This window comes from Spermophilus citellus, assembly GCF_964194105.1.
Source record: "Spermophilus citellus genome assembly, chromosome: 3".
NCBI lineage: Eukaryota > Metazoa > Chordata > Mammalia > Rodentia > Sciuridae > Spermophilus > Spermophilus citellus.
The window spans coordinates 3,584,914-3,600,755 of NC_138184.1; the positions used below are offsets into that span (position 1 = coordinate 3,584,914).

At 64.0% G+C, this 15,842-nt stretch overlaps 3 protein-coding genes across 5 annotated transcripts in view; all 3 read right to left on the reverse strand.

Annotated features, from left to right (window-relative positions):
• The window catches only part of DUS3L (dihydrouridine synthase 3 like), a 77,218-nt gene extending 68,010 nt beyond the window's left edge, over positions 1-9,208 (reverse strand). Inside the window, exons 1-13 of one of the 2 annotated variants that reach the window (XR_014020895.1) lie at positions 8,562-9,208; positions 7,565-7,850; positions 6,482-7,003; positions 5,981-6,022; positions 5,737-5,889; positions 5,391-5,507; positions 5,156-5,221; positions 4,971-5,081; positions 4,776-4,872; positions 4,547-4,622; positions 4,194-4,382; positions 4,002-4,130; positions 3,804-3,927 (exon numbers count right to left, since the gene is read on the reverse strand). Coding sequence is in view for 1 of the 2 variants with exons in the window: in XM_081284853.1 (XP_081140979.1) it covers positions 3,855-3,927; positions 4,002-4,130; positions 4,194-4,382; positions 4,547-4,622; positions 4,776-4,872; positions 4,971-5,081; positions 5,156-5,221; positions 5,391-5,507; positions 5,737-5,889; positions 5,981-6,022; positions 6,482-7,003; positions 7,565-7,850; positions 8,562-8,722 (2,022 nt within the window). In the remaining variant the exon portion in view is untranslated. Of the gene's footprint in view, positions 1-3,601; positions 3,928-4,001; positions 4,131-4,193; positions 4,383-4,546; positions 4,623-4,775; positions 4,873-4,970; positions 5,082-5,155; positions 5,222-5,390; positions 5,508-5,736; positions 5,890-5,980; positions 6,023-6,481; positions 7,004-7,564; positions 7,851-8,561 lie in introns of those variants that run through there. The other variant, XM_081284853.1, reaches the window with a different exon arrangement.
• Positions 1-15,842, reverse strand: part of MICOS13 (mitochondrial contact site and cristae organizing system subunit 13) — a 92,038-nt gene that overhangs the window by 72,765 nt on the left and 3,431 nt on the right. The window lies entirely within an intron of this gene.
• Positions 1,575-3,480, reverse strand: PRR22 (proline rich 22). 2 transcript variants are annotated; one of them, XM_081284857.1, is made up of 3 exons: positions 3,218-3,480; positions 3,061-3,123; positions 1,575-2,629 (listed from the first exon to the last, which is right to left on the reverse strand). In XM_081284857.1, exons 1-3 carry the CDS (start codon positions 3,345-3,347, stop codon positions 1,596-1,598), a joined length of 1,227 nt encoding a protein of 408 aa, XP_081140983.1. In that variant the 5' UTR covers positions 3,348-3,480; the 3' UTR covers positions 1,575-1,595. The 2 variants fall into 2 exon arrangements, with proteins under 2 accessions (XP_081140983.1, XP_081140984.1); XM_081284858.1 differs by lacking the exon at positions 3,218-3,480 and having other exon boundaries at positions 1,576-2,629; positions 2,973-3,108.

The following is a 15,842-nucleotide window of genomic DNA, read 5'->3' on the forward strand; positions in this document are numbered from 1 at the left end:
CCTGCCTCAGCCTCCCAAGCTGCTGGGATGACAGGCGTGGCCAAGGCACTCAATCCTCACTGATTCTGTGACACTGTGGCATCCCGAGGCCAAGCCCATAGGACCATGGTTTCCTAGAGATGACACTTAGTGCCCCCTCCACAAACCTCACATCTGTAACATGCAAACCAAGCAGTGCCCAGCGCAGGCTCCCAGCCTCCCGTCACTGGGATCCTGCAGTCCAGGGCCAGCCCCAGGGGCCTACCATACAGAACCTGCCCACCCTTTGCCTTTTGTGCCCAAACCACAGCAGGGACCCTGCCTTGTGTTCCCAGCTCCCTCTGCGCCCGGCCAGTCCTGTGCTTCTGGGCGGCCCTGCCTCCTCCCCTCCCCTCCGCTCACTTGGCTGGACCGATTGCGAGGGTCCACGCCGTGTCAGACCTCAGCTCACGAAGCTGAGCACGGTGGCACACCCACCAGGTCCCAGGCCCCCTGGGCTCCCCCAGCACAGACCTCGGGTCCCCGGATGAAGGTCCCAGCCCCAGGGGACAGCGCAGGGCGGGCAGGACTCCCAGCCCATCCTGGGAGGAGCAGGCCAGGCGAGCCATCCCACAGGGGTGTCCCAGGAGGGGCAGCCTGCCACCTGCTGTTTGGTCACACATTCCTGGGGGTGGCACCCCTCAGGGTCACCTTAGGCACAGCAGAAAGGCAGGTGAAGGCCTGCACATGGGCAGTCCCATGGGATAAGGGGGGAGGCTGAGGACGCTGGCACTTGGGGTCACCCTGCCCTTCCTGGGCTGTCTCTGGCTTCTCAGATCAGCACCTAGGCAGTCCCCACTGGAGCCCTGCTGGACAGCCTCACCTGGACTCAGGGGCCACGTGCCACATGTGTCCCCGCCCTCCTTACTGGGCCTCCCTCCTGCACCCGCCTCGCCCACACTGAGCCAGCGCTGCCCCCACCACAGGGGGGTCTGCTTGTGCCCAACCCTCACCACCCGGTCAGTCGGCAGCACCAGCCCAGTCCCTGGCCTGCCTCCCCTCGCCCACCACTGGCCCAGGGCTGCAGCAGGGCCTGGCCCATGGCCCCAGGCTCCCTAGAGGCCCCACAGAGTCAGGGCCTCTCCCACCTGTGCAGCTTCCTGGGACGCAGGGCAGACCGTAGGGTACAGACCAAGCGTGCTGGCCACACTCTGGGAAACCTTGATTTTCACCACCAGACACAGAAGTCAAGTCCTCGTGCTGGCTGGACGCAGTGCCACGCACCCGTGATCCCGGCTACTCAGAGCTCCTGAGGACTTAGCAAGACTGTTTCAAAGTGAAAAACGGCCGGGGATGGGGCTCAGTGGAAGAGCACCCCCAGGGTTCCTTCCAGAACCAGAAAAAACAAGTTCCCCACTTCCTGAGGACCCCTGCTCGGGCCCTCTGGCGCAGGGACTGGCCTGTCTCCTGCGAGTAGCCCTGGAGGCCAGCATCACCAAGTGCTGGGTCCTGCCCGACCTCAGCACGCAGCAGGGCACAGCCTTGCCTTCCCTCAGACGCGGGCCAGGGCACAGGTGTCCGCACACAGCCTCCTGCCCCTGGAGGCCAAGGGATGTCAAGCTGAGAGATCAAAATTTTTAATGGGGGGTGACTCCCAGGTCCTGCCGCGGCCCCACGGGGACTGCCACCTGCCTGCCCTTGCCACCCGGCTTCCCCTTCCTGACAGCAGAGGCAGCCTTCTTCTTCCCCGGGGGGTCAGACCTCAGGACAGGGGCCGCAGGGTCAGCAGCAGGGGGCCCCAAGCGGGGCGGCGGGTCCTCATCAAGCGCCTTGAAGTTGAAAAAGCAGTCCACGTTGGACACGGTGTCCAGGATCTCGGGCACGCTGTAGTCGAAGGACAGCAGCTCGTCGGGCAGGTGCAGGGAGCGGATGTCACTGGAGGAGTCGCCGCCGCCGCCGCCCCCACAGTCGGGCAGGGCAGGCCTGGGCAGCTTGCGCGGGGTGGCCTCGGGCTCCACGCCGGCGGGCAGGCAGTCGAAGAGCTTCATGGCGTCCTCCAGCAGCACCTTGTCCGGCAGCACCAAGGCCCGCGCGGCCTCCGGGGCCTTGATCTCCCCGGGACCCGTGGCGTGCGGCAGGCTGGGCACGGCCCCACTGCCACCCTGCGGCTCCTTGGTGGGGACAGCCAGGGGCTCGCTGGGTCGTGAGGTCCCCTCAGACCCGTGGACTTGGCTGAGGTGGCCCTTGAGGGGGCCGTAGGTGCCTGGGGGCAGGGTGGCCTCGGTGGGCAGCGTGACAAGCAGCGGGGGCAGCTTGCTCTCCTTGGGGGGCGCCAGGCTCTCCTTGAGCAGCGGCGGGGGCAGGTCCACAAAGGCGGGGGGCCCCCCATCGCCCACAAAGCCCAGGGCCTCGGGCCCAGGTCCCTCAGGGGGGAAGTAGGGCATGAGGTACTGGGGCCCCCCGGGTGCCGGCTGGTAGTGGGGGTACGGTGGCGGGGCTGGCACGGGGCCCTTGAGGTAGCGCTGCGGCTCCAGGAGGTAGCTGCCTGGCGAGGCGGGGCCCCCAGCCACGGCCAGCTTGTACAGGGACGACTGGCCAAAGTCAGTGGTGGCCCACTCGATTCGGTAGATGCGGGGGTCGAAGAAGCAGCCGCATGGCGCCATCTGGAAGCCTGCAGGCAGTGGGCGTGGGCACCCACGGGGTTGGGACAGGGGCCTCCTGACTAAGGGCCCCTCGCTCTGAACTCTCTGGGGGTCTGTCTGGGCGAGGACATGGCTTTCTCCGCAGCTTCCTGAGGGATGGTGGCCCCAGGCTTTGCTTCGGGGACCCACTGGGATCAGGCCTCACTCTGGGTCCCCATGGGCAGGGCCCAGGGCATGCTTTGGAGGCTGGGCAAGGGGGGGCAGAGCTCGCCTCTGGGGAACCCGGGGAGCAAGGCAAGTGGCCTGCCTTGTGGCACAGAGGACTGGCCCCTCCTCTGCGGCACCCGTCTGAGGTTGGGGACTCAGGCCCACCTGCAGGGTCCCATGGGGGCAGAGAAGGGAGATGAGCCCTGCCCACTCTTAACTGCTCCGGCCCTCGTTGAGCTGGGGTGGCCGGTACCTGCTGGAGGGGCGGGAAACGCCTCTTTCTCCGAGCTTAGGGGCTGATACAGGAGGTTCGAGGCTGTGGACAAAGGGGCCCGGTGGGTGGGGCCTGAGCTGCGGAGGAGCCCTGGGCACCACCTCCACGAGGCCGCCCCCACCCCCACCACGCATACCCACGGCAGGAGCAGGCTCGGGGCAGGCGGGCGCTGGCTGGCTGCCCAGCCCCTCGGTGCTCTCCAGGCCCCTGGGGCTGAAGCCTTCCTGGGGGGCTGCGGTGGGGTAGAAGGGCTTGGGGTGCTGCATGGGCAGGCGGGGCCTGGCAGGTGGGAGTGGAGGCGCCCACCGGAGAGCAGGCTCAGAGTCCTGCGGGGTTCTACGCCCCTGGTTACTGGGGCAGTGGGTTCCAGGCCAAGGCCTGCCCACCAGGTGGGGTTCCGGGGGTGGGAGGGTGGGTAGGAGGCAGAGGGGACACCCAGAGGTGAGAGCCAGGTGTCACCTGGGGTAGGCAGACCCTGGCCCAGCCTCTCCTCTCTGGCAACACTGTCCACTGCTCCAGAGCCATAGCCCCCCAGCAGGGGCCCTGACCTCACCCGAGGCCCACTCCACCACCCGCTGGCAACCTGGTGGTCCTGGCCTCTGGGCAGCACAAAGCACAGCCCCACCGGGCCCTCGGGTGGCCGGAGGCCTGGTGCATGAGCGCATCAGTTGGGAAGGGCTGCCAGCCAGGAGGGAGGCGGGGGCGACCGGGACGGCAGGGGAGGCTGGCGAGGAGCAGCCGAGCAGCGGAGAGGCCTGGGCTCCCGTGGGCCACTACTTGTACGCATTGGCCTTGTGCTTGGGCAGGAAGACGAAGCCGGGCGGCACAGGTCCCAGGAGCATCTCGCTGTGGGGAGGGCGGGGGTCAGACCTGGGGCTTGGCCACCCCGGCAGCCCGCCCCAGCCCCACCGCCCGGGCACCTGATGCGGATCCAGTCAGCCGCCTGCTGGCTGGCCATCAGCGTCTCCAGGTAGTCGCGGCCCAAGTAGTAGGGTGGCCGCTCGTTGACCCTCTGCGGCAGCCGCTCCAGCAGGCCCACGGGCACATACCTGCAGGGACGCAGGTCAAGAGGAGCCTCCAGCCTGGGCCCCCGCCCCCCAGGGCCCACCCACCTGCACAGGAAGGACAGCCACTCCAGCAGGAAGCGCCGCGTCTTCTCCACGCCCTGTGTGTCTGAGCCCCAGTGCTCCAGCCCGTAGCTGGTGAAGTCCCTCAGGATGTCCAGGCGCTCGGAGGACGAGATGTCCCAGTGCCGCTGCTCCTTGATCTCCGTGAACAGCCACGGCTTCAGCAGGGCCCCACTGTGGGGTGGGGGCGTCAGCCTGCGGCTGCCTGGGCCCTAGGCCACAGCCACCAGAAGCCCTCCCTGCTGCGACTCCCCTGCCTGTCCTGGTCCCACAGGACCACAGCGGGCCCCTCACTCCCACGCAGCTGCCACTGGCCTTGGGTCCTGCAGGGAACTCACCGGGCGATCATAACCCCGGCCACTCCCGTCTTCAGGGCGCGGTTGGCATCCTCGTATGACAAGATGTCCCCATTTCCTGACGGGACAGAGAGGGCACCTCAGGAGCTGCTCTGGGTGATCCCCACCACTGGGTGGCCCCCGTCAGGGCAAAAGAGGTGCAGGTGGGTGAGTCTGATGAAGGGGGTGGCCTCAGGTGGCAAGGGGACAGAAATGGCTTTGGGGCACCCACCGAACAGCGGCATGGGGCTGGCGGCCTTGGCGCACTGGGCGATGTACTGCCAGTCGGCCAGCTTGGTGTAGCGCTGCTCCCGAGAGCGGCCGTGGAGCTGAGGAGGCAGAGGTGGAGATGCAGACATCAGGCACACAGGTGGCCGTGGGGACAGGGGCCGTGGGGACGGCGGCCACAGCCCAGGCCGGGACCCACCGTGACGAGGGCCGCACCCCAGTCCCGCAGCTCCGGCAGCAGGCGGTGTGCCAGCTGCACCCGCTCCTGGACGCCCGTGCGCAGCTTCACCGTCAGCGGCACGTCCAGCACCTGGGGACAGGAGGGAGTTGGCGGGGCCGGGGACAGGCCGGGGACGGGCTGGGGCAGGGCCAACCATCACGCACCTGGCTCATGCCGCGGACGATCTGCTGGAACTTGGCCGTGCGGTTCATGAGTGCGCAGCCCCCACCCTGGGGAGAGGGAAGGTCAGCCCTGCCCACGCCACCGGCACCGCGACCACCCAGCCCTGCCAGGACTCGCGCCACGATGACGTCTGCCGCCACCCCCCCAGTCTCCAGCTGGCACGGCACCTTCATGACCAAGTGGGGGGAAACCGAGGCACGGGCCCGGCCACCTTACCTTCTTATACACCAAGTCGATGGGACAGCCAACGTTGATGTCCACAAAGTCCACCTCGATGGTGCGGCCCAGCAGCTCTGCACACCTGGTCATGGTGTCGGGGAAGGCGCCCTCCAGCTGTGGCACAGCAGGAAGACCCCAGGGCCTCGCACCTGGGGACTGCCACACGGCCATGGCCACCTGCCCTGGCCTCCCAGGGGGTGGCCAACCAACCACCCTGCTGGCAGCGTCTCTGAGGCACCAGGCCTGCACCAGGGCCACTGGGCTGTCACCTGGGCAGATCCTGAAAGTGGCTCTGAAACCTGGCAGCCACAGGGCCCACCCCGCCTCCGGGGCGGATGCTGACCTGGACACCGAAGATGTCCTCGCACTGGTGGCGCTTGAGCAGGGCCCACTCGGACATCTGGCCCTGCAGCAGGTTGGTGCACACAGCCATCTCCCCACACGTCACGTCCGCCCCAAAGCGCTTGCAGATCCGCCGGAAGGGCAGGTTCCCGCACTGGGCCACCAGGACACAAGACATGTGAGGCCACAGCGGGCAGGGACCCCGGGGCCCGGGCCAACCAGCCTCCTCCTCTGCCAGGCCCTACCGTGGTGAGGGGGGCCAGGTACAGCTTGCCGCTGATGTCCAGCTGGAAGGAAGAGACCACGTGAAGGCAGACTCCCCCACAGCCCAGGACGCTCCCCTCTGTCCTGCCATCCTAGCTCCTTTCCACCCGGGGCTCCTGCAGGTGACGACCCACCCTTCGTAAGACTCCTTCTTTGCCCCCCACTCCCTGTGCTGGAGAGCTCATCTCCGACCACCAAACCCCAGCCACGATGCCCCTGCTCTCAGAAGCCTTCTGCGTTGCCCCCCTGCCCAGCCCTGGCGCTCCAGGGCGGCGCTGTGCGGCCAGCTCTCCTGCCCGCCACACTGAGGCTAGCTGAGGCTGGGCCCAGGCTGGAAATCAGAGGGGAAGGTCAGCGGGGCTTCTCCAGGCACCTGGCTGCAGGCGTCTAGCACACGAGTGACACAGCTGGTGCCCGGCAGGCGCGTGCTGTGAGGCCAGCCCTGCCGCCGCACCGTCTGCAGTGGGGCCTGGAACACACACCCGCTTCTTCTCACAGGGCCGCAGCCTGACCACGTCCTCGTCCGTCAGGGGCCCACAGGTCTGCATAGGGCGGCTGGGAGAGCAGCCAGCGTCTGGCCCAGCGGGGGCCTGCTGGGCGCCACAGTCGCTCTGCCCTGGGGTGCCCTCGGCTGCGGTGGCCTCGAGGACGGCACCAGCCGAAGGGCCTGGCAGCTGGCCCTGGCTCAGCTGGCGCAGGGCGAGCTCAGCTCGCTCGAAGCGGATCTTGCGCTTGCGCAATTGCTGCTGCAGGGCCTTGTCCAGGCCGTTGCGCACTGGCTGGCGGTGGGCCCAGTCTGAGGCCAGCTCCTCCTGCACCAGGTTCTGGCCCTCGGGCCCCAGGTGGGCCCCAGCGAAGCGACAGGTCACACCATAGGGGCATCTGCCGAAGGTCTCGAAGAGCACACAGCAGGGGCCCAGGTCGGCCGGCTTGGTCTCCAGGTAGCGGCTCACGTCGTGCAGGAAGCGGCAACGGTCACCAAAGACACACTTTGCAGCAGACTCCTGTGGAGCGGAGGGAGGATGTCACAGGACCGGGAAGGCTGCTTGTGCGTCCCAGATCCCCGTCTTGCCTGTGTCCTCAGGCACGGCGGCAACCTCCCCAGGCCTCAGGCTCTCCATCTGTGACTGGAGACCAAGAGCAACATAGTCGGTCCTCGACCTGCCAGGAGGTCACCTGCAGACACCCACGGTAGGTTAAAGATGCCCACGTCCAAAACATGGGGCCCACCTCACCACCAGACCTCCTGGGTGGCTATGGGGACCATGGAGCATCGGCCTTCACCTTTCCAGGCCTTCACCTTTCCAGCCTCGGGCTGACGGGACCCAGCATCATGTGACTGTCACACCACTCACAAGAGAATCTCATGTTACAAATCAGAAAAAGACCAAAATTCAAGTCTCAAAGTGCGGTTCCTGCGGAATGTGTGTGTCTTTCTCGTCATCAAAACGTCAGATCAGAGGCTGAGTCACCCCAAGCTGCCGGCTGTACTTACGTTGTGACGGGATCCTGAGGATCAAATAGGGACTGAAGCCCCCAGAACCTACTCATGGGGTCATGCTCACCTGAATCAGTGAGGGGCAGAGCCTGGTCTTGTCATAGTGTGTGGGCTTCACGTGGGGCCGGCCCTTGTTCTGGCCGCGGGCCCTTTTTTGGGCCTGTGGCTGCTGCCCCGGCTCAGCTGCCTGCTCCGCCTGCCCATCCTCCGCCTGCCCATCCTCCAGTCGGATCCTCTTGGCCCTAGGCTCAGCCAGGTCATTGCCATCAGGGTCTCCTGCCTCCGATTCCTGCTGGAGCTTCTCCCCTTTGGCTTCCAGGAATTGGTGAAACTGTTCCTTGGTGGTGAGGTATCTGCCAGCAGAGAGGGAGAAGAAAGGGGACTCGTCCAGGAGGTCCTCCTGTGAGCGCAGACCGAAGGAACACTGGGGTGAGGAGGCTGAGCACTACCCCTGCTTAAATGCTTCAGTTGACAGAGAGCTCACTACTGAGAAGCAGCCAGCTCCCATCCAGGGCTAACCTCAAGGCCAGAGGGAGAACCTATTTTGTTCCTGGTTCCCCACTCCCCTGAGCATCAGGCCTAAACATAAGTTTTATCAAGCAGGAACATCCCTGGCCTAACGTGGGAAACTACAAGTCCCAGCATGCCTTGCAGCGAGGACCAACCCGCCTTCCAGCCCCACAGACACTGCAATCCCCAGCATGCCCTGCGGCATTCGCGGCGACGCCAAACCCCCTCCAGCAACAGCGGCTGTAGGTGCACACGCGCCGTTCCCACCATACGGAGGGACTACAGCCCCCAGCACACACTGCGGGTCTCGCCTTGAACCCCGCCTATCCAGCACGCACGTGGCCGCCCCTCACACAAGTAACAGCCTCCGACGCACACCTCTACGGATGCTAGCCTGACCAGTCTGCGGGCTATGGGCGGAGGAATAGCCCGGACTGAAGACTGCAAGTTCCCTGCTCTGGACCGTGCCCCACATCCGGGCATGCGCCGCTCGGGCCGCACTACGGGTACCGGGAAGACTACATAAGGTGCCCCCTGCTGCTCTGGAGACTCACTGAGATTTAATGGGCGCGACTCCCCGTTCTGACGCGCTGACTGCTGAGTCGCTGTCACCTCCACTCTCTGCTGGGGCCTTCTTCACTCCCTCCGCCATCGACAACTCAAGGCCGTTGTGGAATGTGGCAGACAGGCCTTCCGGGTCGCGCATGTGCTCCATGGCCGTACAGGGCGAGTGCGCATGCGCGCAGCGCTCCAATGACGCTGTTATGCGCGCCTGGCGTCACGGGGCGGAGCCAAGCGTGGGTGGGTCCTCGGACGGGCTTGTAGGTCAGAGGAAAGCCAAAAAGGGTCCTCAAGGGCTTCAAACCTGACACCTGCGGGCCACAGGGAGTGTTCTGCTCTGCTTTAAAAAATATAAATTCTATGAGGGGGAGTGGCGGGGAGGGAAGTAGTTCCCAGTAACCTTTTATATGTTTTTATAGTAACCGGAAGGCAGGAGCGCCAGGCTCCCAAGTAAGGACAAGGAGTTGGCAGCACGGTGCCCCTGATGGACGGTCGCACGTCGTAGGCGCGTATTGAGGCCTCTTACTGGGTCCCGTAAGTCTGTACAGTTAGCGCACGTTAATCAAAAGTTTAAGGAATGTTTAAGGAGAACTTACTACCTACCCTGATTTGATCATCACATACTGTACATGGGTCAGATTATCACAGGGCACCCACATGTTTGTACAATAAAAATAATTATTTTTAAATGTAAGTTTCACTACTTTGAAGTGGGGCATTTGTTCAACAGATAATTAGTTGACAATTTATGTGCCAGATGCTCTCTAGATGCTGGAGATACAGCAGTGAAGAAAACAAAATCCCCCTGAGCTGGCGCAGGAGTTACAAAGACAGTGAACATGATACGTAACTACCCTGTTAGTAGTAATGAAGTAGGGAAGGGGAATTGGGGATAACACTTTTGGTGCTTGCACATTTTTAGTAGGATGGTCAAGGAAGGCTTCACCAACAAGGCCATATTTGAGTATACTCAGAAGAAGTGAGAGTCATAGGGCTATTGAAGGAAAAAGTGCTCCAGGCAGAGGGCATAGCTGTGCAAAGGTCCTGGGGCAGGACTGGACTGAGCATGTTGGAAGCACAGCAAGGAGAAGGAGAGGTTGGGAGAAAACAGGGAAGGTCATTCAGGGTCCTTTGGGCACAGGGAGGACTTGGACTTTGACACCCAGGGATTTGGGAGCCATAGAGGGCTTTGAGCAGAGGAGGGAGGCCCTAGTCACCATTTGCCACTGCCCCCATCATGCCTGGTTATGCCCCCTAAGGTCCCCGATTTTGGAGGAGGCTGGTGCAGTGGGGAGCTCAGGCTCTCCCCGAGTTAGACTCCCTGCCCCTCCCTCCACCTGCCAGTGGGGAACACCCTGCAGCTCTCCCGCCTCCCCTCAGCTATAAAATTGGGCTGATCAGAGCACCTCCCTCAGAAGGAAGGGGCTCCCGAGCAGTAGTCAGACAGCTGTCGTCACTGCGTTGTTGTCACTTGTCCTCGTTTTCCCCGACTTCCGTCCAGGAATGCCATGCGTCCCTTCACCACCTCACACAGCACTCAGAAGGCGAACGCTGTCCACAGCAGGAAGGGGATGTGCTTCTGGTGTGACAGGTGGTGAACAGGCCCAAAGACGGAAGGGATGTCCCTGAGGCCACCACAGCCTCAGCAGCAGTTTTTCTAGGAGGGCGGAGAAAGTGGAAGGGTCAGAGCTGCCGCCCACCTGGGGCCCGACCACCTTCTGTGGGACACAGTAGGGTTAAGTGTGGAGGCAACCAGCTCCTCCTCCCTCCTAGGGTGCCTGTCCCCTGCCTCTGGATCCTGTCACTTGTCCCCCACACGGCTTCACAGGAGACAGTTGGGGAGACAGGCTCAGGGAGGCCTGCCTCTTCCTGGCCAAGGAGCCCATGGCTGGCTGTGGACACCAGGGCGTTCTATGAACGGTGGCGCGTTGGCTCATTACATGTACCGTCCACACGGTAGGACGATGGTGGCATGATAGTGCTCACTTGTCCCCCATGAATGGTTGTCAGTGTGGGCCAGGCCCTGTTCTAAACATTGATACCCGACTCTGACCTTTGTCACCCGCAGGCCACAGAAGGCCCCTGAACTGCACTTGTCTGGCCTCCCTAGCCTCAGGCACCCCGGTCCTAGGGAGACCCCATGTTGTCCCCAGGAGACTTCCCTCCTGCTGTGGCCTCGGAAGCCTCCAGCCCCTCCTGGCCTCCTTCCCCTGGCCTCCGCATCCCCAAGAGAACAGTGGTCTCAGCACCTCTCCGTGTCCTGCTGTCCCCAGCCAAGGGCCGCCTCACCACCCAGAGCCAGAGACCAAGAGGACACCTTCCTGCCTGTCCCCCCAACAGCCTGTGGACCTCACTTTCCCGCCAGACTCTCACGGCCATCCCCGCCCCTCCCCCTCCAGACTTCCATCCTCCTGTTCCAACAGCCCAGCTCCCCCTGCTCGGTGGGAAACAGGATCCCGGCAGAGGATGCACCTGACGTGCACGAGCCCCAGGTTCAACCCCTGGCACTGCAAAATAATAATAATAATATCGGGTAAAACTGACCAGGCCCTCCCGGCTCCCAGTCCTTCCCTGGCTCCCTAGTGCCCTGCCTGTCCCATTCCCTAAGCTCCCGCACGGCCCAGCCCTGCTGCCTTCTCCCTGCTTGCTCCAGAGCTCTCAGGAACCAGTCCTCCCTCTGAGCCTCCGCACGTGGTTCCCTCTTCAACAACACCATTCCCTGCTCCCAGGCACCTTGATCTCCCCACCCTTCCCCCCGGAAGACTCCCCGACTGTCCCCACGAGGTGAGTCCAGTGCCCGCTCTGGCCCTCTGGCTGCCTGGCCCATGATCACCTTCCCCACAGGACTGTGAGCCCAGAGAGGGTGGGGGTTGGGTCTGCCTTTGTCACTCTGTGTCCCCAGCACTCAGCACAGGCCTGACACAGGAGGGGGCTCCATGAACACTTGTCCAGGGGAAGCGTCTTTCCCCAGCTGGAAATGGGGCACCGCGGGGGGCCTTCCCTTGGAGTCCCACCTTCACTGCGCTGTGGCAGGGGCCGAGGGATTCCTATGAACCTTGGGAGCATGGGGGACATGAGGAGACGTCACCCAGGCTCATCCTCCCAATGCCTGACCTTGACTGAGGTCAAGGAGGGAGGCTGTGACCCTGGGCCTCTGAGCCGGTGGAGAGAGTGAGGGCCAGGTGGGGGTGGGACAGGCCTAGGGACCTCGCAGCTGGCTCTTTCTTTGCGGCTTCTCTCTGCCTCTGTCTCTTTGATTCTTTCTATTTCTGTCTCCAAGATTCATTTTGCTCTTGCTCTTGGTTCTCTCCTCTGCTCCTCTCTGCTCCCCTCTGCCCCCTGCGGTGCCCTCCCAGCCCCTGCCCTCTTCCTGCCTCTCCCTGGCTGGAGAGCGCTGCAGGGCAGGTGCAGCCCGGGCTCCATGCCCGACACTGCCGCAGCCACCCCGGATTTGTGGCTGCGACTTCTTTATCGGTGGCTGCAGCTGCCCCTTATCTCCTGGCTTCAGGACAGGAGACCGGGATTAGGGCAGCCCGGGCTAAGGACACGAGACGGCAGGGCCAGCCAGGCAGCTGGGCGGGCGGCGGTGATGACAGGGAGCCAGGGTGCATGTGGTACACGTGGGTGAGCAGTGGTGTGCACACTTCCATCTGCTCCTGTGTGTCCACGGGCAAGGCAAGCGTGTGTGTCTCTCTGCACAGCCCTGCAGGGCCCCACCGGCCACCCGCATAGCCCGGCCCCGCCCCCTGCCGGGACTGTCTGCCTGATGGCTTTCCCACCTTGCTGACCTGAGACCCCCAGGGATGGGGCCCTCGACCTGTGACCTGAGGCTGTGAAGAGCCCTGTGGGGACAGCTGCTGGCCCTGTTTTTACCATCCTGGCCTGGAAGGCTGGCTCCTTCCTGCCGCCCACAGGCCTCCTGGGCTCCATCCCAGCCTGGCTGTCTTCCCCTCCGGCTCCAGGGCCCTGGTTTGACCCCCAGCCAGGAGCGTGTGTCCAGCTCTGGGGACCCTGCCAGAGTTGAAGTGAGAGTGACGTTGAATTCAGCACCCAAAGCTGAGCGCTGAGGAGGACCAGGGCCAGTGGCGGCAGCCTGGAGTCGTCCCACTGATCCAGGCCCGTCCAGGGGACACTACCCAACTCCAAGCGCTGATCTGATGGCACAGGGAGCCGTTCCTCAGGTGGAAGAACTGAGGCCGGGGGCCTGTGCACCAGCACACTGCAGGATGAGGACGGGCTCTGGGACCAATGCTCGGGCCAGAGGCCGCTGGAGGTAGAGAGGACACTGAGTGCCCAGCCACCTCCAACCCTGCGGAGCCGGTCCCTGGGGGTCCCAGGGTGCAGCCCCAGGCCCTCTGGCCCTGGACCAACTCCTAGCACTAAGATGGAAAGTTCTCCACCAGCCAAGTCTACATCTTGGCCAGCAGCCGCTGGCCTCCCAAAACTGTCCTGGGTCTCCACCCCTGAACAGGACACTCCCCTTGGGAGCAGTGGCCTCCCAGGGAGAGAAGGGGCCAGTCTTGGGGGAGGGGCAGAGAGGAACATTCCAAAGTCATCCAGTCCCAGGTCGGAACCCCTTCTTTGCTGCGTGACCTGGACCTGCGTCTGGATCTCTTTGATCCTGGGGTTTCCCAACCACAGAACGGGCATAGAGCAGGCTGTGGAGGAGGGCGGCCGTTGCCAGGAGCTACCAGGGGGAGCCATCTGCAGAGGTGGTGAAGGAGCGGAACTAATTTCCAGGCAAACACAGGGAGGGCAGTCAGGCTCTGAGGCCTGGGTTTCAGTTACCCTCGCCCGGACCCACCCCTGCCTTGGCCTTGACCCTGGCATCCACGTGCCCAGGGGGTCCCTGTGCCTCCCCAAGCCTCAGTTTCCCGACTCCTCTGCTCTGGGAAGGGAAGACCAGGAATCCCACGGTGGTGCAGACACTGGGAGATTCGAGGCCTAGCTCCACCCACCCCACCCTGCCCAGCCCAAGTCCTGACAAGGAAAGTTTAAAAATAAAGCGCTGAAACGCCCTTGTTTCCTGCCAGCAGCTCCAGCCCCTGGCCTCCCAGCCTCCCGCCCAGCGGGGCTCTCCCTTTCTTGGAAGCGGTTGAGACCCCAAAGATTGGTCCTCACAGGGGGTCTGTGGGTTCCCAGTGGGGATGGGCCCCCGCCTAGCTGGGGGTGGAGAAGTTCTGGAAATGAGGTGTGACTGTGCACCCCAGTTCCTGACTGTGCTGAGTCAGCGTGTGTGACAGGGTGCTGTCGGTCACTGCCTGTCTGGAGGGTGACATTGTGTGTGGGTGACTGTGCGACTGCACCCAGATGGAGGGAACTTGTGCTTCTGGTGTGACCACGGTGCAGTGGTCCTGAGCAAAGCAGCATCCTTATGTCCCAGAGTGTGACACTGTCTCCTCCATGGGTGTTTGGTCAGCGCGTGTCCCTGACTGTGGCTGGAGGAGTCCTGAGTCCCCACCTTCTGCTCCTGTCCCGCCCACCGACCTCAGCCCCACCCCTGAACCTCCGCGCCCCCAACCCAGAGGAAGAACCAAGTCTTTCAAGTCGCGTTGCCCAGGCAACTATTTTATGAGCGTCCACATGGTGGGCACATGTGTGTGTCCTGCACCACATGTGTTGGCCCGCCCCACCCCCGCGGCCCCCAGTCACAGCGGGGAGGGGGGCACAGGCATTGAGGGGTGAGCGGGAGGCGGCGGAAGGGCAGCTGGTGACAGCTTAATGGTGGCTGGCTGGCTAGGGGTGGGCTCCTGCAGGCTGCGCGTGTGCAGGGGCCTGTGCCTTGGAGCCCTGCCCGCGGGCCCGTGTGTGCACATGTGCCGCGGGACCGTCTCTGGCATTCCCGCGGCCCGGTGGCGGCGGTAGGCGCCTCAGCACAGGGTCACCTGAGCGTCGTGTGTGGGCGCTGTATACATGTGCAGGGCAGGTATAGGTCGCGTGGGCCATGTGTGCAGCGGGCCTGGCATGGGTCATGGCCCGGATGGGTGGTATCATGCCCAGAGCTGGTGTGTTAACCAGCGCCAGGCAGTGGGGGCAGAGGAAGGACCCGCCAAATGTGTGTGAACGCGTGCACGCGGGTGCACCAGCAAGCAGGAAGTTCCTCTGGGGCCAGTGGGCTACATATGTGCGTGTGTGAGTGTTAGTGTGTTAGTGTGAGGTGCAGGCTGGGGGTCAGTGGTGTGTCCTGCTGTCCAAGTGTGAGCACGTGGGTGGTTGTGACCTGCTTGTGTGGCCTGAGGCTGCACTCGTCCTGTGTCTGGCTCTATGAGAGTGGAGGCGGTTTGGGGGTCCTGCCCAAGGGGGAGCGCCCCTGCCACACCTTGTCTGGGTCAGGGCCAGCTGGCGCTGAGGGTAAGTGCCTGTGAGTGAACATCTGGCAACGCCGCTGTGCATGCGCCAAGCACGGTCACTTGGTACTGCATCCCATGAAGATCGCTAGTCACACCCCACGGGGAAACTGAGGCACGCGGAGGCCACGCAGAGCACAGACCTTTGTTCTTTTCCATCCTGGGCTGGAGGCAAGCCACCGCGGAGCCGTCACTCCTCTGACCCACTCTCCTGTCCCCGCACCCCCAACCTCACCTGGCTCGCACGTGCACCGCACCACGCGCAGCCCCGCATCAACCCGCACCCAGTGATCCAAAAGAGGCGTGGGTGTATTGGGGTTGTCCTGGGGAGATCCAGTGCGAACCCACAGGCTGCCGGGATCAGAGGAATGTAGGCGGCCAGGCCAGAGGGAGAAGGAGGCCCCAAGAGATCGGACAGCGGGAGAAAGAAACCAGACCACCAGGCCAAGAGAACGCGAGCCGGGACCGGGACCCGCGCGCTAGAAGGAGTCTGCGCGCCGGGGCCGGGGGCGGGGCCTCGGGCGGAGAACTCTCCGTAACTCGGATGTGGGCGGGGCCAAGACAGCTCCAGCCCCCTCCACCCCGTCCCTCCTCTGAGACCGCTGAGCGCCGCCAGGGGGCGCTTTGTGAACGCGGAACCGTCGGGGAGGGGGCCGGGTGGGTTTGGGCTCTGGGGAGTGAAATGACGCCGGGCACCGAGGGTCCTGGAGCCCAGGAGGGGGCGCCGACGGGAGCCAGGAAAGAGAAGGGGATCCCCCGTAGTGCTCTGAGGCCATATTGGAGAAACTGCTACTGGATGGGGGACTCTGTGGACAGCGGTATCGTCGTCATCAGTCTTAGGGTATCGTGGGCGGTCTTGAGGGGAAACTTTGGGTTCTTGGTTCCCTGAGAGGATTTTCTTGGGAACGAGCTTCTTCAACTTTTTGA